Source organism: Strix aluco, chromosome 3 (assembly GCF_031877795.1).
Source record: "Strix aluco isolate bStrAlu1 chromosome 3, bStrAlu1.hap1, whole genome shotgun sequence".
NCBI lineage: Eukaryota > Metazoa > Chordata > Aves > Strigiformes > Strigidae > Strix > Strix aluco.
The window spans coordinates 88,300,992-88,324,349 of NC_133933.1; the positions used below are offsets into that span (position 1 = coordinate 88,300,992).

Consider the following 23,358-nt stretch of genomic DNA (forward strand, 5'->3'; position numbering starts at 1 on the left):
AGCCCATTTACCAGTAGCAAATATCTTGTAAATTCAGAAAAATCAAATGATTGCTCAGTGCTGCATAATTATGTAGCTAAAAGCAAGGCAAAGTAACCTCAACTATAATACCATACTTATTCAGCTGTGCTGCTTGCTGTACACAGCAAATTCATGCTACAGTCCATATGAATTCAGTCTGACCCTGAACACTTACAAGAATTTAATGTATAACAGCTTAAAACCCCCTAAAATTCTGTTTGTGAGATCTCAGACAGAAGTCATGGGAATGACAAGCAGCAACTTTTAGATCAGGCTCTTGATGAGAACTACCACAAGAAGAAAAGGAATGACATTACACCTACGAAATAATAATCAAAGACTATAGTACACTTAGAATGTTCTCTTTTTATTTTAAATATACCTATTACAATATTTTGTTAGGCTTATATAGAGCACTATTATTTACACAATTCAGTGTTTATCCTTTAGGGAGAATTCCAGTGGTCAATAAATAAGAGTCAGTGAGCTGCTTGTTAACCATCTTGGAATCAGAGTTCTGAAATATTGATTTCACATAAATGATGAAAGTCCTTGAAATGGTTACAGTTACCTGTAGTTTCGTACAGTAGGTATCTTCTGACTGCAGTCAAATTGTGTTGAAAACTCTGAACATAGTTATAGGTAATCAGAAGAAAGTTTAACAACACCACCAAATTAAAAAAATACTGAAAATCATCAGTGGTTGATTCTCTAAATTTTTCAGATGCATCTCAGGGTGATGATATTGTTCAAAGAGAACAAAGAAACAGTTTGGTAGAATCCCTGTTATAAAATGTCTAGATCATGGGGCAAAATATACAATCACTAATAAATAAAAAATACAGCTTTTTACAAGTCTCCTTTTAAGGTGGCATCTTAAAATGTGCCTGCAGGTAAGAATGGTTTTCATTATTTTTATTAAAATTCAATTTTCCATGGTTACTATTTCTTACACATGAATTTATGCATTATATATATATACTATATAAAACACATAAAAGATTAAGTTGTCAGTACAAGGAGTATCATTAGCTGAGAACATGAAGGAAGGATTCATATCAGAACCCACTCAATGGTATGAGTGTAAGCTCAAATACACAAGAAAAGGGACTTTGGTCCTGATCTTTCACTAAGAGAGTAAATGTGGTCCCATGTTTCTACATACAGAACTTACTGTCTTTACTGAGATTGTACCAGTCCTGCGTGTGTCAACCACACGATTTTCACATGACCCACCACAGAAAGTGGGTTTGAATCAGGACAAGCAGCTTAAGGGTTTTTCTCCTAATTCTCATCTGTATATTTCAGAGGTCAAGTCCATGGCACATTATGTGAGTGGCTGAATATCTATGACATTTAGCTATGCACCCAGTTTCATTTCCCCAACATACAGAAAGACAGAAGAGAAATGCAGCTCATAACTACCAGGCATTTATCATAACAAATGTAACATTATCATGGAATAGAAACTATTGTTTATTGACAGTGTGCCTTCTTGTTCAATAAAACATCTTCGATTTCAGTAGCATTACAGTTTGGCAAAGAGTTTCTGAATTATCTTTGTTACAGTTTTGAATCTCTGGCACATTTAAGACATCCACCCACCTATTCAAATAATATTTTGAAGCAAAATTAATGTTTGATATAAAATAACAGTTGTGTTGTAAATGTGGAAAAATAGTCTACAAAAAATAAGTATAAAAGTGATCTCAGATTTATGAATATGTTTCATATAAACAAGTCCAGGTGACTAATCTGTGTGTTAGAAATGGCCCTTGGTAGGCTGTGTCACAACAGTACATCACATTTTTCACAGTTTACAATAACACAGTTAGATTCACAATGTGATGACACCTTATATAAGAAAAATAGTATTTTACAAACTATACATTTGGCATCTATTTTTAGATTTTTTTTGTTTCTTTTTCAGTTCCTTTTTTCTTTTTCCTTTTTTCTTTTCTTACAAAATAGTGCAAAATTACAGTGCGTCAATAGAAGATTTCGCAGATCCTAATAAAAAGTCATATTTAACTGTTTTGTTCATTCACTGGAAACAGTTTGGCACATTAGGATTTTGTATAGATGGAAAAGCTTCTCACTTTCTTCTCTTCAGTATATCCATTGAATTTTTAAAACACTAAATTGCACCAAGGGAGTTAACTTTCCAAACTTTTTAATCTCATCTCTTATAACATGTGTGTTACAAAACAAAACAGCAAAGGAAAATGTAGATTTTGCAGCTATTTTTTTTTGCCAAACAGCATATATCAGACTGGCTTTCCTTATCATGTTATAAAGAAAAGGATTGATGGGAACATTTTTCATCTGGTAACTGCTAAAGTGTTTATTTATAGTTTCAAGGCTCTATAGGATATTTATCCCAAATTTATATATATATATATAAAAGTATTGGTTTACCATATATCTTTCAAATTTTACTATCATGCATGTCCCTGTATCTGGATCCAAACAGGCTGTATCAAGCCAGGGGGATAAAGTTTCATCAAAGCCTGTTTTCAACTAATTCATATAAAAAATAAGAAACAATTGCTTTTGCTGCCAATTTGCAATGATTAAATGATTTTCCTACTAATTATTTACTTAGTAATGTTAATGAAGAGTTCCCCCATGTATGAATACTTCATTTGTACAGGCTGGCATCATACCTCAAAAAGTCAATACTCTTATTGCCTGGAACAGCAGTCTTCTTCATAATCATAGACAGTCATGGTACAGTCTGCAGGAGTGAGAGTGTACTAAAGCCACCCCATGAGCATGCTGGGAAATACACAGATGTCAGATGAGTCTCAGGTCAGTTCTTTGCCTCCTTGTCTGAAAGCAGGAACAAGAAACCTGACTGAGATCACAGAGTCATCTACTAGAGGCAGCCACACAGTGGTCTGTATCAACTCACTCATAATTCAGACTGTTAACCTGGAAGTGAAAGGGTCTCTGCCACATGGGCAAATCTCTGAACTATTCACTGTGCAGAGACTGTTGGTCTCAGTTAATTGCATAGAAAATATGGTGACATAAAAGATTCTCAATTAATTACCTTTCCAATAGAGTAATGAAGTGACTTTTTCCAATACGAAAACTGCAGGGTGATGTCTCTAGGCCTAATTATTTCTCATGAGTTTGCAGTTTTATCATCTGTATCATTCTGTGGCATTTGTGCCATGAATTAAAATTATTACTGCATGGTTTGTTTAATCAATTTCTTGACATTTCTGTACCTTTTATGAACATATCTAACCAGTATGAATTATACACTGATTTTCTGAAGGTAGAATCAGCTATAGCACTAGAGCTAGTTATTCAAATATTAGAAAGAAAACATCCATGAATAAGAAGGTTGTTTTTTACCCAAGTCATTCCACTCTTGAATCAATCCTTTATTACTAGCATGGGAATCTCCCAAATCATCTGCTGATTCTGGTAGAAGATTTGCCTGAACAAGGAACAAAAGATGAAACTGAAATAACTATCTTGTATGAATCGTATTGATTGATTTTTAACATTTAAAAATTGCTGATATTGAAACCAACCAACCAAACAAAACAGAACTGTTGGCCAATATTAATGCAAAAGTCCACAACTGGTAGATAAACAGATACTTCTGAACTCTCTTCTAAATAATGTGCTAGTTTTTACCAAGGAAACACTTGAGTATTTGATTAACTTTCACCGTTAGGTTTAAATAGGTCAAAAGCCTTCTTGTCAGCCTGCACAGACACACCTCTTGTTCCCACTTTGCACACACAGTTGATCACTCACAGAGTCCCATCTAGACTGAACCAAATATTTTTCTCCAAAATGAAAATCAGGTATGGCTGAGACTGACCCCCTCTAGGGCACACTCAGTCCAGATTAAAAGGATACATGCATGACCAGGTTTTATGTTTTCTTCCTAGGACAGCCCTTGAAATACTATCTCAGCAAGCCTCAGCTCCTCTCACCTCACCAAACACAAGTTCACTCACCCTGCACAGCACAGGCAGTCTATAAGGTGGAGTGCCGTGCTGAGTGGATGGCATGAGAAGATGGTGGCACATGTAGCATGCTGAAGCAGAAGAGTAGGGTCAAGGTATATTGGATAGGTACTAAGCCAGAATTAGTCAGTGTGGAACAGGCAGTCTACTCACAGGATGGACACACATGATGCAAAAGAGGCCACACAAATTGGCCTCTGTTGGCTATAGACTGTGCTCTCTGTGCAATTCCCAAAGGCAAGAAAAACATACTGTTTGAAGCCCCAATGCATTAAAGCATTTAAGATGCTCTTAAATTTAAACATGTGCTTGAATCTCGTGGTCATATGCATGCGCTTAAGGTCTTTCTTGAATCAAGCTCAGAAAGTATTGTTGTATGAGGACATGAAGATTTACTTCAGAATCAAAAAGGAAAAGAAAATAAGAATAAGGGTTCTTGAAGTCAGATAAGAAATATGATTAGTTTACCAACAGACCACTCTTCCCCCAAAATGTTATTTTTTGTCTAATAAAAGAGATAATACAAATCCAACAGGAGTCCCATTCTTGACTAATCATCAACAGTTATTGGTTATTTAACTGAAGCTTGCTTGATTAGAGATGGAAGAAAATGACATATTATTGTTTTTAAAAGCCCAGTTTGAAAAACAAACATGAATAGCTAGAAAGAGTAAATAGCTGTTTACTGTGCTCAGTAGCACCAGTTTCCCCTATCTTCCTCAACCTGCATGAACTCTACAAATCCCCACATTCATGTTCTCTCAGTTCAAATTTCATTTTACTTGATCTGTTTCTTAAGAGACAAATATGTTGCTAGATGTGTCCTGCACGTTCTACAGGCCTCACTCAGACTGCTTGTTCATTGTGAGTACAGCCATCTTGGATGACAAGAAGTATTCAAAGAAACTGTGACCAGGATTCACTGAGGAATAGAGATGTCATACTGAGCAAGAGCTGCTGTGGTCACTGAGTGTCTGTGAAATGAAGGGAAAACTCTGCTTTAGAAGGATCTTCTGCCAGTTTTGTCTAATGCCTGTTCACATTCAGAGGAGTAGCAATGCATCTCCAGTTAGTATTTTATCTGAGTCTTGTTTTCCACGCTGAGAAAGGCAGTAATGTTGATAGCTCTGTGCACGACAGAGAACCTAGAAAAACATCCAAAAGAAGCCATTGTAAAAGAAAGAATAATGATTACTCTCTGTCTTCAGTGACTGCCGAGTTAACTTGTGACAAGTGCATATGCAAGATTATTGTGGGCTGTCAAATAAAATAAACTGAATGCCTGAAATAAAATTGTTGAGAAAATAGTAAGAAATGGTGTGATTTCTCATCTTTCATTTCTCTTTTCTTGTACAAATATCTTCTTCTGCCAGTGGTACCAAGGCATAAATAATATCTTGCTCTTTGCTTTAACTAATTCCATGTAATTTACCCTTCCATAATTAATTGGTTTTGCCCATTCTCCTTCACAGTGTTTTACTATTTGAGTCTATTTATGCTAGTTGTTCATGTAGGGTAGCTCACTGAAGGAGCACAGACATCACAATGCCTAATGTTATATATAGACTGGAATCAATCTTCTGTGAGTTAGGTGTGTAGGTCTGGGTAGATTGCCTTCATGCATGCATGGAGTCCAGATGTTTTATATCCATTGCTCGACATCATTTACCACCTAGGCTGGACATGCTTCATCTTCTGTCAGCAAAGCTCTTTATATCCAGAACTGCTTAAGACTTGATACCTGTAGATCTCCTTAAAATCTTCATAAAATGGCTGGTTCACTTATGTTCCAGCCCACACTCTTCAAGAATGTCAGTGAGGCATTAGGGTCATGCCTCTTGTTTAGGGTTTGGTCATGATTCTTGGTCATTTCAATCTAGATTAGATTTCTCTCCTGTTTTATTAATATTTGAAACAATTTTAGCAATACATCCTGAATGCAAAGTATACAAGCCTTGTGTGAAGTTTCTGTGAAGAGAACAACTGTCCTTCCACTTCCATCAAAAGATTTTTCACATTTCTTAAAATTCAGCCCGAGATTAGCCATGTCAACTGGATCCAGTACTCACAGAGGTAATGACATCACTTACAGGCTTAAAATTTAGCTTATATTTCAAAACTTTCCTGTGTATACACTGATTGATATTTGTAGTAACAGGTCATATATCTTATTATTGTGCTTACTTGTTATTAATACAAGAATTTATTGTCTGAATCTTGATGCCAAGAAATCAGACTGATTTGACATAAGACCTTGTAACACACAGCACAACTCTCACTATCTGAAATGAGGAATGAGGTAAGGGACTGTGCACGTTCACCAAAGGGTGAATGTAGTTCCACTGAGATTAATGCAGAGAACTTCCAAATTCCAGCAATCAAGGGCATCAGTTTATCCAGCCAAAGCAGTGGCATATTAAGTCACTGAGAATTTCATAGCACCCCTGAAAGCAAAAGGTATGATGTCCTATAGGACAGACTGTGGGCAATAGCCACTTGCTTTCAAAATGATAGAAATATTACTCACATTACGTCCATGCCAGCACTTTTTGTTTAGAAGACAGGGTTTCATTATATTGCGTTAATTTGCAAGGTAAGCTCATCTTGTTTTGTACTGGAATGCTGGTGAGTTTAGGAGATTCACAGTATATTGCAAACTAGCTTTTAAAGACAGCAATAAATAGTATAAATAAATATCTGGATCAGAATACAGCTTTTGAAGCCATAGGGAGAGCACAAGTGTTTCTATAACAAAATTTTTTCTATAAAAAAAATTTTTCACAGAAAGAGTGGTCAGACAGTGGAATAGGCTGCCCAGGGAGGTGGTGGAGTCACCATCCCTGGAGGTGTTTAAGGATCGTTTAGATGAGATGTTGGTGGATATGGTGTAGGGAAGAACATTGTAGAGTAGGGCTGATGGTTGGACTCAATGATCCCAAGGGTTTTTTCCACCCTGAATGATTCTATGATTCTATGATTCTATAACCTTTCTGTGAAGTTTCCTGGTTTAGAAATTTAACTACATTACTATTAAAGCCCTCTGTGTTTCTATTCCAGCCTGGGGTAAAAAAAGTGTCTGAAAAATCACCTTCTCTTTTGCTAAATGTTTATGATTGTTTATTCTTTATTTCCTTACTTCAGCAATGTTGTTTTCTGCAAGTTTAAGCTTAAGTACTTGATCAACTACTTTGCTTGATCAGGGTCTTATACATCACACAAGCTGAAGTTTTTCCAGTTAAACTTTCCTTTTTTTCAATAGAAGGTGTGATTTGAACCTGAAAAAACAAGCTGATTGGCTTTCACTTGATAACAAAACATATCCATACATTTATGTCATTAAACCAACCTTGTACATATGAATATGTATAGCAATCAGATATTTAAGTCTTAGCTGAAAGACAAAATAAAATCAAATAACACATATTAAAAGAAGATACTTTAAACAATCGTAACAATCATCACATTTTTGTATTTGCTATTAGAGCAAATTTAATACTTAAGAACCTATTTATATATTCAAATTTTTATAGCAACTGCTGCTCTTAAGAGTGCATTTGTTTATGCCTCTAGTATAAAATATTTCCAAAAACCAAAATTCATGAGCTTAATGAGTTGAATGGTTGCATATGTCAGCCTGATAACTTATTTACCGAATTTCAGAATATTTCTTTCAGAAAATAAACTGTTCGATCATTTTTTTTCCACATTCATGAGTCATAACAGCAAGTTGTTCAGCTACCATTAAAATTCAACAGATCTTTACAGAATTGGGGACATATTCACAATTATTCAAGAAATTATATGAGAGAAAGTGTTAAAATTTCTTAACAAGGTATTTCTGAAAATCCATTATTATCAGCTGAATTCAGTGCTTGAGGCTGATTTAATCAAATGCCTATGTTAAAATCTGTTTATCTCTGTATCAATATAACATACAGCCCTGGTTCAGGTAAACAATACTTGAGACACAATGAGACTTAAGAATATGCTGCATTTAAATACACTCAAAAATTGGATGAATCTGTGCTTTGGTCACTGAGGTGTTCATCTTCTCTGTATCAGAATTCTTTATTCTTCGCAGAGTAAGAGCAGACATATTCCTAAAGTAACTTAATGGAGCTATTTGTTAAGAAACATTTTATTTTTAGACTGACTACTATCGTAATATCTTTTAAAAACTATATTTCTAGGTTCATCACCCTTAAAAAGGGGTGCAGTTGATCACACTGGAATAATCATAGGTATTGAAATTTACCGTGTTCTTAAAATGTAAGATGAACCATAAAAAACTTTACTGTCTTTTGAAATATTACACACATTTCAGACTGGAACAGCAACTTATGTTCTTAAAGTTCTCTCTGGCATTTAAAAGTTGTGTCCTCATTTTCCAAATGGGTTAAACAGCAAATGTAATGTTAAAAATAAAAAAAAACCACTGTTAAAAATGACACCTTTAAGTGTAAGACTGGGACATATTTTACAGAAAATATGGAAAATATTGTTTAAAAATTATAGTAAACAATCAAATATTCTTCAGTGCACATAATTAGTATGTACATTATAATTTAAAACTGAGTATTGATGACTGCTGATGATGGTCTTTTAAAATCTCTTACAAAATATAAATAGGATAGCCAAGAGAGGATAGCTGATATACCATGACATTATGTTCTCTTTTCCTTATTTTTTTTCTCTTTTCCTTTCCTCTCCACTTGGACTGAAGGTTCTTCTGACTTCTTCAGAAAAGTGCACACACACACGCATACACACACACACACACACACACACAGAGATTAATTCCAGAACCATTTTTCTAAATTTCCAATGGACTTGTATTCCTGGTGTCTTTTCACATGATCACAAGCAAGACATGCGTGTGACTCCCAGAACCTAGGAAGATGCACTGAGAAATCCTTCTTCCAGTTGAAGTAACTAAGGTACATCTTGTTATTTTTGTCAAGCATCAGAAGATATTCTGCCAGCTCTCTGGGGGAGAGAAAATCTTCCACGTGTATGAAAGAGTCTGCTGGAATGTAATTCTCATAGTTTTCTCTGGAAGGGCCCAGTACTACTGGTACCGATCCGGCCAGAAGAGCATTGTAAAGTTTCTCGGTAATGTAATCTTTGTGGATTGAATTTTCAAAAGAAAGGTAGAATTTGCAAGTGGAGATAGTTGGAATCAGGTTTTTATCATTGACGTAGTCTCCAAAGGCTTGTCCGTAGGTATGGATTTCAATGTATTTGCTAAGCTCATTGTAATACTTGACTCGAGCGTGTTCAGGGTTCCAGTTACTTACAACCCAACAGACCAAGTTTTCCTTACTTGGCACTTCAAATGTAAAGGAACTTGTACCGACCATCATGAAGCCATAAGGCACCTGAATATCTGAATCACGTCGATAAGTCAGGGTCAGGTTAAAAAGGTGTTCAATGCCACTCTTTTGTGGAGTATGAGTTGGAGACTCCAAGTTCATCCAAATCCACTTCTGGAATGGTGGCCTGGCTTGCTGAGGTAAGTTAGTCAGATCCCAGCTAATGTCCCTGTGGTGAATGAGAACAGCATGGGATCTGTTATATAGTGAGCGGTCAATAGTCAGATGGCACCCGTGGATATTGAACATCGTTTGGCAGGATGTTAGATCGAATGTCTGACCAAATGGCCAAACCCAGATCAAAACAGTAGTTTCATTAAGATTATCAGATTTGGAAGAAAAGAAGCTCTTCATTTTCAAAACTGAACTGGCTGATTCTATAGGACCAGAGATCCAGCTGTTTGTTGGTTTGATATAAATTAGTATAAAAGCCATGAAACAACCAAGGACAATGAAGATAATAAAAAATGGCCGGAAAATTCCTTTAGATGTCGATGTCATAATTTGTTCTGAGAAAAAAGAGAGGAAGAGAAAGAGAGAAAATAACATCAGGTATTAAATTATGTATATATGTCCTGTTAAAGCAATCAAACATCAGACATCAAAATGGGTAGAACTTCAATATCACTGAGCTGTAACCTCAGAAATTTCCTTTGAGTGGAAAAGGAATGGGTTCTTGCATGCTATTCATGAAAAAGTGACAATATTTCTCCTCTTCACATTAAAAGCTAATTGACATAAATTAACAGCAAGATTTTAATGCATCTCATACTTGATAGAAATCAGTATTTATCTTGAGAAGTCGTTTTGCTTAGAACCTAGGCCAAGAGTTTAAGAGACACACAAGACACAAAATTATCCTTTGATTCTGTCCTTGTGTCTGTGTAAGGGATAACATGCTGCAGATTTGGTCCATTTGTATCTGTGTGTATAGACACATGGAGGAAATAGGTTTAGAAGAATGAAAAAAAGAAGAGACTAGAACTTTAATTCTGTAATCAATAAGACTGTTAGGAAACTGGTTCATGCCTGATGGCTATGTGGGGATGAACATTCATGCCTTCTCCAGAGGACTCCTAAAACAGCTAGGGAAGGAAAGCAGCAAAAGGGGTTCTCAGCTCCTCTGTTCCCATATGCAGCCTCACATAGTTTCCACATAAAGAAAAATGGGTAAAAAGATGTCCTTAAATATTGGATTATGTTTTTATCCCATAGCCCTGTGTTAAAAATTAGGGAAAGTAGAGATGTGCTGCATCTTTGTGAAGTACTTTTTTTTCCATGGGGAAAAAGGGGTGAGGAGTTCATATAGCTTTCTTTGTCCTCTCTCTTCCTGAGAGAAGTGATAAATCTCTTTCCAGAACAACTCTTCCATATGGTTCTTGTGAAACCCAGCAAAGTTGGTCATTGCTTATTGCTATCCTTTGCTCCTGTACATAGCCCTAGAACTCAGAGGTGTTCTAAAAATTAAAGCAGTTAAACATGCAAAGAGCACATACAAGGAAAAAGAAGTAGAAGTTTACTACCAAAAAGAAGTGCTCTGAATATACTGGTCTACTGTAGAAAGGTAATTCTGCAGTGCATTTCAATGACTATAATATTTTTCTGGTTTCTTTTTCTGCATATTTTTCAATTCCTTGGGTTTTTGTTATCTTAACTGGTTAGCTTCACATAAATTTTTTTTTAAATCCCACCCCTAAATACATACTTAATATATATAATATAAATAGGAATAAATTTTAAAAAAATCAAAGTCACAGAAAGCAGAAAGATAATTTCAGGCCTTTTAAGACAGTTTCATAGCTCTTCTCCTCTAACCTGTGAAATAAGTAGTTCAATTCAGAATGAAGACATGGTAGAATGTGATTCAGAGGTCCATGAATACAACATAACTTTGCTGCTTTGTGAGTATAAAAACTGATGTGTGAGTGTAGCACTACAGTTACAACGAAAATGTTTTCACATTCATTGTTGAGGAAAGGAAAAAGGAGGGAACGTTATGCTTAGCTTTAGCATTATATCCTGAGGAAAAAGAAATTTGCCACAATGTCTGCCCTGTTTTGGGAAGGCAGGTGGTCTTAATTCTGGTTTTAGTTATTGTGGTGGGTTAATCTCGGCTGGCTGTCAGACACCCACCCAGTCACCTCTCATTCATTCCCCCTCCTCAGCAGGACAGGGGGAGAAAATAGATCAAAATCTTGTGAGTTGAAGTAAGGACAGGGAGATCACTCACCAATTACTATCACAGGCAAAACAGACTCACCTTGGGGAAAATTAATGTCTTTTATTGCCCATTAAAATAGATTTGGATAGTAAGAAACAAAGACAAAAGTTAAAATAATACCTTCCCCCCCACCTTCTTCCCAGGCTCAACTTCATCTTTCATTTCCAATTGCTCTACCTCCTCCCTGCCTCTGAGCAGGGAGGTTTGCAGTCAGTCCATAGCGATTCCTCCCAGCTGCTCCTTCCTCCTCCTCACACTTTTCCCCTGCTCCAACATGGGTCCTTCCCATGGGATAGAGTCCCTTTAGGAAAAAAAGCTCTGCTTCAACATGGGCTGTCCATAGGCTGCAGTTCCTTCAGGCCATATCCCTCTGCTCCGGTGTGGGGTCTTCCCGGGGCTGCAGTGTGGGTACTGCTCCACTGTGGTCCTCTGCGGGCTGCAGGGGAGTCCCTGCTCTAGTGACTGGAACACATCCTCCCATCCTCCTTCTCTGACCTTGATGCTCACAGGGTTGTTTCTCACATTTTTTCCCCTCATTCCTAACTGCCTATCCCTTTCTTATACACGCTTTCCCAGAGGTGCCACCATCTTGACTGCTGGGCTCAGCTGTGCCCTGTGGTGGGTCTATCTGAGCCAGTTGGAACTGTCTGTGTCCGGCATGGGGCAGGCCCAGCCTCTCCTCACAGAAGCTGCCCTGCAGCCCCCCGTTGCCAGCACCTCAGCACGAACACCCAACGCAATTATATAAAATATAGTGGTATGTCAAGTCTGCCTCTTTTGTCTTGACCCCTTTCTTTAGGACATAATTAAGCACCCTCCTCTCTGCTTTCAGCAAAATAATCCTGAAGGGAGTAAAGGGGAGGAACTGTTGTGTCCATGATTTTTCCACTTATCCTCACCAGTTTAAATTCTTCTGAAAGAAATATGTGGTTTTACAGCAACATCATGCTGGCTTTTTTTAGCCTATGTTGATTTTTGCTGGAAAATATATCTAGAGGGGAGGTTATGACCCACGAGAGCAGAAGGCTGATTCCCTGCTTACTACAGTGAAAGTCAGAATGGAGTCTCTGAGGAAGAAGGGATTTAGGTTGCACGGCTCTAGGAGATGAAGCTCAAGGGAAAAACAAGAGGCTGAGCCCATCTTCGTGTAACTGTTCTTCATTTCTGTGCTATTGAAACCAACACACAGAATAGGTATAGCTTTCCACTGAACAGATATTGTGAGCTGAGTTTGAACAATAGGTTAGGAAAGGTGTCTATTCACAGAAACTAATCATTTTCTAGGGATTGAAATGGATGAGAAATCAGAAAAGGACCTTAACATTGTGCCTTGTAACTTAGTCACTGTCCAGTTAAAAGCCCTTTGACACAAGCCTCTCTTATAGGGATTATTTTACACTAAGCTCTTCTGCTAACTAATAAAAATCCCTGCATCATCATGTGGCAATTCTTGCTACATAGGAAATGACTAGATATTATGTATTCTGTTCTCTGCTTGAAATTCTAGCGTGTCCATGGTGTTGCATTTGTGTAGGAAGCTTTGAATTGTAGTGCCAATGTGAGTATAAACACTTGTTGTTTGTGCTATGCAGAGTACCATCTCACAACACTGAACAGGTGAGTTTACCTATTTTATCCCTTCCAGATCTGTTTCCTCTCACTGCTTTTCTTCCCTGTGAATTCATGTGTCCTCTCCTGATCTGGGATCATGGTTCTTAGATTTTGCCTTTCACCAAAACACTAGACTACAGTCAGGATAGTTCTTTTGTTTTCCATCTTTGGATTCAGAGAAGTGACTGTTCATTATGCAGACTCATACATCCATTAGATGTATAGGTGTCACTGGCATGCTTCACTTTGAAGCTACTGCTAATGGGATGGTGGAAAAGGGTTGTAAAATCAAAACCCATTAAAACCTGGAATGATAGACTTTCAAGGAAACAGAAGACTTGAGCAGACTCCTAAAAATACCACTTACCTATACCCTGAGAGGCTGGACAGGATTTTGTCATGGAATTCTATTTTTGTAAACTATTCTGTGTTAATTCCAGTAATAACTATTAAGACGTGCACTGGGAATAGCAGTAATTTTTTAGGAAGAAGTGTTAACCTCAGATACAATAACATCTGTGCTTTATAAAGCAGATTGAGGAACCTATGGAATGGACCAGAAAATTCTGCCTTCATGGCTTTTGGGACTGAGTCTTTTACACAGTCAGGCAGCAGTACAGTGAAGTCATGTGGTAAGCAGCTGTTGACAAATATTTTCTTGAGAAGTAGCTTGTCCTTACTGCTAGGAAGTATAGGTTGCGTTTTTTTGTTTGTCCACTAGAATTAATGAAATTTTTTTTTCACAATATTCTCTAAAATGTGGAGTCGTTTCCATATCTATTTATTTCCTTCTCTTTTGTGACCAAGATCACCATGAATCTCCTGCTAAAATTCTCACTATAAAGGTGACGCTAAGGAGACATTTGTTACAAGACATCCAGCCAAGTAACCTTAGCTCACCCTTCCTCTTTCATGGTTTTCCTTCTACCACAGAATCACAAATTTCCTTTTCGCGGATCCCCTCCCCCATCAATCTGTGGCAGACCAGACTCTGAAAAGAAAACTTTGTCAAAGAAATGTGTTTACTGAGACTTTTGCCAACTGGAAGAATTTGGTACTTTTGATAGTTTTGTTATAAAGTACATTTCAGAGTGTTGTGGCATAGCAAGTATTTTCTAGGTGCCTTTTTTCCAAGTTGAAAGTATAGTATTTCATCAGTACAAGACTATTTTTCTTGATACAAAACTTAGCAAGGCTCCTTTTTAAGTGCAAAACTTGGCATTCCATCAGCAAGCAACTCCATTTAGTAGCAATACAAACCACAAACAGGGAGATAGTAACAGGGTACCAACAACATTAACCCCAAGTACACCAAGCAAGGCTTGCAAAAATATATCTATTTTGTGAATGCATTATGTTCACTAAGAAATAAAATAGAATTTTATGGTAATTGTGTCATCATGGCTTCATTACAACAATGACTTCTCAATCATTCCAGAAAGGATAGACATGTTTTTTTTCTGCTTATGCAACACTGCAGGAGGGAGAAAATGTTTTGGTCAGTAATATTGATGTCTGTTTCTCCAGTATATTTTTGCACCAGGTTCTCTGGTATACCCTCAAGATTTTGCCAGTAGCCCAAAATATATTGCTACTTGCAGAGATATAACTTTCATTACTAGTCTAGTACTCAGATTTTCCAAGGAAAAGGGCAGTATGTTAAGATTAAGCTGGAGCAAAGATTTTTTAAATCATGGACACTGAATAAGGAATAAAAAAATCACTTGTTACTTTTCTCATCTTAGAATTCTTATGTGTTCAGGGCTAACTGTTATCTTCATCATCACTTGGTCTCAGGATAACTTAAGAAGAAATACTTAACAACCTCAAGATAGTCTCTGAGGATCACTCCCTGGATCAGACCAGGCATTTCTAGCACAGAGGACTTATCAAGATTGAGGAGCAGAAGGACACAGAGGCATACAGAGGGGTCAGAGGCAGGCCCATTTAGAAGCAGACAGCTAGCTAGGTTGTTACTCCTGACTATTGAAAGACAGTCTAATGAAGTGGGAACTGATAGGAATCACAAGCAAAGGATTGTTATTGTTAGAAAGGAGGCTCATTTGAAATGGCGCTCTCTGTCCTCTGGCATGTTTCACCAGCCTCGGCCATGGCATATCTGCCTTTATGCTAAGAGCTGTATTTTCTCAGACCACGCTTCCAATTAGCTGGAGATTTTTCACCTGCAGTATTAAAAGAAAACTGATTGATTGCCTCAGGGTAGCCTGCCTGTGACTTATCTCCAAGTCACTGCTGTGTGGACGTGCCCCAAACTGTTTTTGCTTTGGCTCTCTGAGACTGAAGAATGCTTCTTTTTACTGGAATTAACTCTCACCACTCCCAGTTATGCCTTTTCTGTTGCAACTGGAATGGTGAATTTTTTCCCCCCACTATCCAAACATGGGCTTACTTCCATGCCTTTCTGTGCCTGCCCCACAGATTTCTGAAAGCATCCCAGTACGACAAGGCTTAACAGAGCTGCATACAGTCAAAGGCTGAAAGCTGAGTGAGCTGCTAATCTCAGACTGCGTATTTCTATTCTTTTGTTTGCAACGTTCTTTTTCTTTCCCTCTCCGCCTTCTTTGTTTTTGGGTTATTTGTTCAATTTCTCAGATTCCAGTTTTGTGTATTTGCACTTTGAGAACAGTACAGAATCGTTTTATTCAACAGTGGTAATTTTTATTTTGAACATTTTTAGAAAAATGATCTAAGAGCACCCCGAGGACAGGTAGACATTAAGATAGATTGCTAAGGGATGGTGCCGAACCTACCATGGGAGACTGTTAAGAACAGGTTAGACAAGCACCACTAAGCAATGAGAGATCAGATTCTGCCCCCAGGTCCTGGGACTGGGCTAGATGACCTCACTTGATTCATTCCAGCCTTGTGCTCAGTGATAATATTAAACACAGATTCTTGTAAAATGCACCTAATAAAAACACAGTCTAAAACTGCAAAGAATTGCGAATAAATGAGTAAAAGCCCCTCATCTTTAAACTCGTTTTGCAAACTATGAAACAGTTATACTCTACACAGTGAAAATATGAAGGAAACTGAAAAATTGTGTGGACAACAACAAAGTCCCTATTTTCAAAGGCTAAATGTAAATCTTCTTGTCAATTGCTAGCTGTGGTACTGCTGCTTTTTTGAGAATCTCTGAATCTTGTCCCCTCAGGCCTTGCTGAGGAAAACCCTATTCTCAGCTCTCTTCTCTCAATTGCTGTGCAACACACAGCATGCTGCTATGCCTCAGCAGCCCCAGCCTTCCCCTGTGATTGTCATCTATCCTCTCCTCCCCACCGCAGTCACACACTGTCACTCTCCAGCTGCTTAGGCAACAACTCAGTGGTCCCTTTCTGCTATGTATGGTACAGCAAAAGGCATAAGCCAGGACAGGGAGTTTCTCAGAATAAGAGGGAAATGGCTGCAACACTGCTGTCCATACTGGAGTGACCTATCTCCACCCTCACTGCCACATATGAAAAAAAATAATCCTATCAGCAAGGAACTTTTCCAGCCAATCTGGTATTAGTGTCAGGACACCCCACTTCACACTGTGTTGCTTTCTAATTATGAGCTTGTAGGTTTGTTTCAAAGGGAACATGAGTACTCTCCATTCCCTCCCTGGCACAACTGGAAAATACATACATGCAAAGCTATCAGAAACCTCAGCAGCATTGCCAGCCTTGGTAACATGCAGAGACATGACCTTTTTTACCTTAACTTCCACGTTGGCTTGTCCACATCACAGCTAGTTTATGACCGATTAGGTTCTGTGAAAGGGGTGGTGGCTTTCCATACTGTGCTAGCTACAGAAAAGGGAGTTCTTCACCACTGTAGCTTAGTAGCAAACTTTATCTGCCTTGCCAGGAAAGTACTTTTTATCTTCCTGAAAGTAAAACTCATCCTAGCTATGCAGCACAAGCCAGTCCACACTTCTTTCAAAAGCCCTGAAAAGGCTCTGCACCAAATGAAGCTGATCAAAGAAAAGCTGTTTCAGAAGCAAGTGGTCTCTTTCTCCCTTCTTTCCATGTGGTTTCAGGACAGCAAACTGCTGTTCTCTCTGATTCTGCCAGAACTGCAGAAAGAGCTCTTCAGTGGCTTTGTGGCTGGCTTGTAAAACTGCAGCCGACCAGCTGAAGTATGAATAACATACCTGCACAAGCTATGTATTTGTGATGGCCACCAGCCCACCAGAAAGCCCTAGTTAACTCACAGTAGCTGTGAAAATGGTGTGAGCTGCTAAACCAAACAGTGATGGAGCATGAAGTGGCAGAAGAATCATAAGCTTTGCTGTGCATGTGTGCTAAACTCCACATCCCAGAATCACAGTTGCTTCTGGCTGATTTCCTAGTATATGATTCTCTAATACAATGGAAAAACACCTCCCCATGCAAAGCAGACAAATCAGAACCAGGAAAGAGAAGGATTCCTGCTTATAATAGTGAACACTTACTGTAGGGAACATTACTTCTGTGGCAAAGCAAGACTTCTGGAGCTCTAAGCACCAGCTGTTTGTGTAGATATGATTAGAGACTGTATGCAGTAGTTACACTGCTGAATCTTGCTGCATAGGCAAGCTCAAAAATTTTAATTGGGATTTAATGCTGCCTTTTTTGCAGATACAACTGCATAGATCTGGAGGATTCTGCCTGTGGCAGCATAACTCCTGAGACAGCTCTGTAGCCTAAAAAGAAAGCCTGAGAGGCCTCTAAAAAATACCATAAAATCCTCATAATCTGATCTCTATTTAACATTTCACTTCTCTGCCTGCCTAGCACCTTTTCCTTGAGAAACTCATTATACCTCTGGATTTGGGATCTGTACTGATGTGACTGTTTTTTTAGGATGCAGGTCAATGTTCTTGCTTTAATTTGCAGTGTCTTAAGTGCTATGGATACTAGCTGCCAGAGAGACAACAAATGCCCTAGAGAGAAAAGAAAGCAACTGTGCTCAAATCAGTTGCCATCTGCTCTATGGCTGAAAGGGAGAATAGCATTTACTAATATAGTCAGAAGGAAAGTGGAGAAGAGAGGTGGCAATTTATAGGCCTATTTTTAAAAATATGTCCATATTCTTTGCAAATAAGAGTTTTGGGAGTTTTTTTAGTTTGTTTGTTTGTTTTTTTTTTTTTTTTTTTTTTTTTTTTTAATTTCCCTCACAGCGTGGAAGGATAGACATTTGTTTTAGAAATCCAGACAACTGAATTGGATTTCTTGACTATTCTGAACAAAATAGTAACTAAGCATTGGTCAGCAGGACTCACGGTTCTGCTGGCTGTTGTCTAAATAACTTGAGCAGTGTTCCTCACTGCTCAAGCTTTCATATAAGAGCATCAGTGACTCAAAGTTTCAGGATAGTCTGTGTATAGAGGATACAAATCCTTCATATCATAAGATACTGAGTGCCAAAAATGATGGTTGCTTATTTTCCATCTGGGAAAAGTGCAGTTCAAGTAAGCGATGTAATGTAAAGCACTCGTGAGTGTACGGACATCAGCACTAAATTCATGGACAATTGGAAAAATGGAGCAATAGCACCAATCATTTTTCCATTGTGAATCAACAGCTATGTTTTCAAGGTGACTTGTGTTGGTAGTGCCAAATATTTTAAAGAAAGAGGCTGGTAGGTGTAAGTTAGAAGGTGATTATAAAACAAGACTCTTAAATGAAGTGCTTTGTCTTGCTGGAGCAAACAAATTAGTAAATCACTATAAAGATTGGCCATGTTTGGAAACTGAAAACAAGAACAGAAGACTTTTAAAAGTCCAATCCAGTGGCTTTTTACTCATGCACAGAGAGAAAGAGCAAGATCCATACAAAGTAAATTCAGAGTGATTCCCAATAATATTATAAGAAGTTTAAACATATGCACAAACAGAAACAAAAATGTAATCCCCCAAACCTAAAACATTAAATAATAAGACTGAAAACTTATTCTCAAACTGCACACTCCTCCAAGAAAACAAAATCGCAGTTGAGAGAAACCAGTGGTTAATTTCTTGGAGTGTCTCTTTGTGTGCATAACAAAAGGAAGAGGAGAGAGCTGGAACTACTAGTATAACAAGCTGAGAAATACAAAGCTGAACAAAAAGTCACTGAAAAGACTCTTTCTGTAGAAAAGAAAAAAAAAGAAATCCTTCAGTCAAGAAATAGCAAATACATAAGAGGAATGGGTTGAAGGAATGATAGGCTGAAAAAATCTTCCAGTAGTTACAAACACCTACATGCTCTAAGGTGATGTTTTCTTGTTACTACTTACTGTCCAGGTTAACATATGCACTGATGCCTCTGAGAGCAACTCTCAAGGTTAGAAAACAGGAATGAAGAATATTCTGCACAGGCTGTTGACAGGACATTGTATAAAGCAGATCAGTAGTTAGTGCAGAGACCATACTTCATTTGAAAGGACTCAAGCTTTGCTATTTCTTAGCTTATTGTGTTCCTTTTATGCTTGTTAAAGAGACAAGTTAAATATTTGCAGTGTAACTTAAAGCAGTTCATTCTGATGTCCAATTACCGGATTTTACTGTCATACATTATTCTACTCTTAATAGAGTAAAAAATTCCACAATGAATTAATAAAATTTTTATCACTACAGTAACCATTTAATATAAAATTATTTACTATATCTTGGAAATACAATTTGCCAGGCAATCTTTTTCCTGTCTTAAGGTTTGCATCCCATAGTCTTTCTCTGGTACAACCCTACTGTACATATTAAAAACAGGTATTTAAACAGGGGAAAGAAAGAGTTTTCATTTGTTCCTACTACACGAGGAAGACTTTATATAGTCATCTTGCTCAGAAAGTAACTTTATAAAGAAAGTCAGCAGAGATAGCTAGGAGGAAATACAAGGAGAAAGAGAAGGAGCAAGGGAAATAAATTGGAAAAGGGTAAAAAAAAGAGCTAAATATGAGGTCAGCAGCACTCTATTTATTTCTGTATTCCTCTGCTTTAAAGACATTGGTGTAAAGAAAAATGATGGCAGGTAGTTGCCTTTGCAAACAGTCTGTGAATCCCTGCAATTAACACATTTTAGCAAATGTGGGCAGGACTAATTTGATGACAGGAATGATAAGAGGGACCTAAACCCCTGGTTGATTAGGCTGCCCCAAGTCCTAAGGAGCCCCAAACCAGAAAACAGGCACTACTAGTAAGAATCGGGGGAAATGCTGGTATCTGGCTCTGAAACTGCAACCCTGAAAACGTCTGTTCATTTGTCTCTTAATGCTGGTCATGCTTAAACTCTCCCTGGCCCTCTGCCTTTCAGGCTCCTGTGGACTTAACAGCCTGGTGCCAGCACATCCCCAGGAGGGGCTCCTTCTTCACCGGGACGGGCCATTCTAAATCGATAAACTAGATATTCTCCCAGCCCTAAGGATGTAGATGTACCTACAAGAGCAGACTCCATCTTAAATGCAGTGGTAGCAGCTGTTTTTTATTTTTCTGATTTTAGAATAAACAAGCATAGGATGAAGTCCTTTTATGCAGCAGTTGAAGCTATGACCTATTAGATACAAAAACTACTTCATCCTGAAGTGATTCAGGTCTAGATATTTCATTTTCCTTAAAGATTTCCTAGCTCCTAGGCAACAATGGCTGCCGATTTTAAAACGTGTGAAGAGCTTTAGGATGAGGGACGAAGAATCCTTTCCTCATTGGTGCTCTAGCTGCTAATCAAGACACTGCTATTTTCCCTTGACCTCTTTCTGTCTCTTGCCTATTGACTTCCTAACGAATTATGCCCAGGGGTACATCTGCAGCAGTAGATGGTGGAGTCAGCTTCCTTCCCTGTGAAGTTTACAAACCTGTAAAGGGAAGGAGGTTTGAATCTCCTTTGTTGGAAAGATGACAAAAACCGGTCTGTATTTTGGGTGAATCCACCTCTGGCTGTGTTTCAAAAGGTGTGATTTCCTAATTTCTTCATAAAAGAAAGGCACAAGCTCCCTGACCTCAAAGGAGGCTTCCCAGATCTGCATCCCAAGAAGGACCCACTCCTTCAGAGCACTGGATGTGCTATGGTGAGGGATGGAGGAAGACACATCCCAGTCCTGTTCTGGGCCGCCTCTTCCAGTACTTGTGCTGTGTGTCTCCATCCTTAGGTGCCTCACTAATTTCCTCTGTCAGGTAGGTGGTCTGGGCACCCTAGTGAGGCTTTTGGGCTGAGCCAGACATGCTAATGCTTGGCATGCATGCTGGTTTTTGAGTGCAGCCTTTGGTCTGCATGATCAGATGTGGTCAGATGTTACACAAAACAAAGATTAAAATGCCACAAAGTCTTCCCCTCAGCCAAATTAAATGGAATTTCTGCTAGAACATATATATTGTGAAGGGAGTGAAACCAAAGGCAATAATAATGTTAGGAAATCCTGATCTTACTGGCCAGCATCTTGGTCTGATGAGGGCAGCAGTTTTGCCAGGGCAATTAGACCCTGTTGGTGCCCTGACAAGTCTCAAGTGCTGAGCAGAGAACAAAGTAGTAGGAGGACTTCCTGGCTCTTCTGTCAGTTTAACCTGAGTTTAGTTGAGTGAAATGTAATTTGTGTTCATTTAAGTGCTAAACACTTTCTATCTCACAGACACCTATAGCATGAGACTAATGACATTTTCCCTCCTTTAATGAAATACTTTAAAATCCACAAATTAAAACTACTATACAGGCAAAATAAAATGTTGCTCTAGTAATAATAATACTCCCACTTCTGAAATGCTTTCCCTTAAAAAATCTTTTGGACTTTTACAAGCATTAATTATGTTTTAATCAAAGCACAGTCACAAAATTATTACTGAAACTGCTTTATGTGCAGTAAAGGAGGGGTGGAAATGGAGTCCCAGAAAGATAAAGTGATTTTCAAAATATCATAAAGATTTTAACAGATATTTGACAGTGATGACTTCAATTTACATCAAAAGAGTTGAGTCTGCGAGATAGAATACTTTCCTTCGAACAAATGTTACCAGAAACTAGTCATACCATGTTTATTCAGATCAGATATCTCTGACATGTATCTTTGTTTCAAATATCTGAAAACACATCCTAATCTTCTTGATTGTATTAAGTTAGTAAAGGGAAATGGAAGATTTAATCAAAGTCAATGACCCCTCTCTCTGTACAATAAGAAAAACCACAACCCTTTTTCAGAACTATATTTGAAACTCTGTCAGCAAAGCTTCTTGTCAGAAAGACAAGAAGTATCAGAGATGAAATCTTGCTCACAGAAACACTGAAAAACCTTCTATTAATTTCAGTATGGTTAGGGTGTTGTTCTTTCAGTTGTTTGCAGCAACATATAAGAAGTGAGAAAAAGAGCTCAAAAGCTATTCCTCTGTGATTAAAGTTAACTTAGAAATGAAAAACCTAAGGCAACTCAGGAGACAGCAAGACAGATGTAACTCAGAGCTCAGGGAATCTAAATGCTGGAACAAGTTACAAATAATAAACACTCTCCCATATACACACATATACGCAGGCACACACAATCTGTAACCTTAGGAAAGGTTTAATCACCTGTTAAAAGTGTGTCTCAGTTTTCACACCTGCAACATTTTATAAATATGAATATATACTTGTATATACACATATATATACACACACACACACCATTTATGTGGTATTTGTAGCACACTTAATTCCTTAGATTCCCTGAAATGTCTTATCAATTCTGCTTTCTAATTCTTTGTATCCATACCCTTACATACATCTGTATGCATGTAGTATATACACATGCACACATATGCTTATGAATATGTAGGGAACTACTGTCCAACCTGCTGGACATGGACAGAGGCAGTGGTCCTAATGAGATGTGCTGCTGCTTTGCGATGCGACAGCCCGCAGGTGCAGAAGGCAACAGAGCAACCACTACTGCCGTACTGGCAAACAGGAGGGAGAGAAATAGGGCATTGAATTCACTGAGGCACTGAGCCAGGGAGGAGTGGATGGGAAGAGGAGGCAGAAAGTGGAAATGGGGATTATGATATATGAGAAATAAAATCTTTTTCTTTCTTATATACCTTAACCCTTTTATCAGAGAGGACATGAAAGAAGACATTTCTCTCAAACAGTTCCTTCAGCAAGAAGCACAGCAGCAAGATGAATCCTGCAATCCTGAAGATTATTTACAGCATGAGATGCAT

The 23,358-nt window shown here is 38.0% G+C and overlaps 1 protein-coding gene across 1 annotated transcript in view; it reads right to left on the bottom strand.

Moving 5' to 3' along the window:
* Window positions 1–367: 367 nt before the first annotated feature.
* Window positions 368–23,358, bottom strand: part of FUT9 (fucosyltransferase 9) — a 113,979-nt gene continuing 90,988 nt past the window's right edge. Inside the window, exon 2 of the mRNA XM_074819518.1 lies at window positions 368–9,894. Within this exon, the coding sequence (XP_074675619.1) occupies window positions 8,807–9,886 (1,080 nt within the window). The 5' untranslated portion in view covers window positions 9,887–9,894 and the 3' untranslated portion in view covers window positions 368–8,806. The remainder of the gene's footprint in view (window positions 9,895–23,358) is intronic.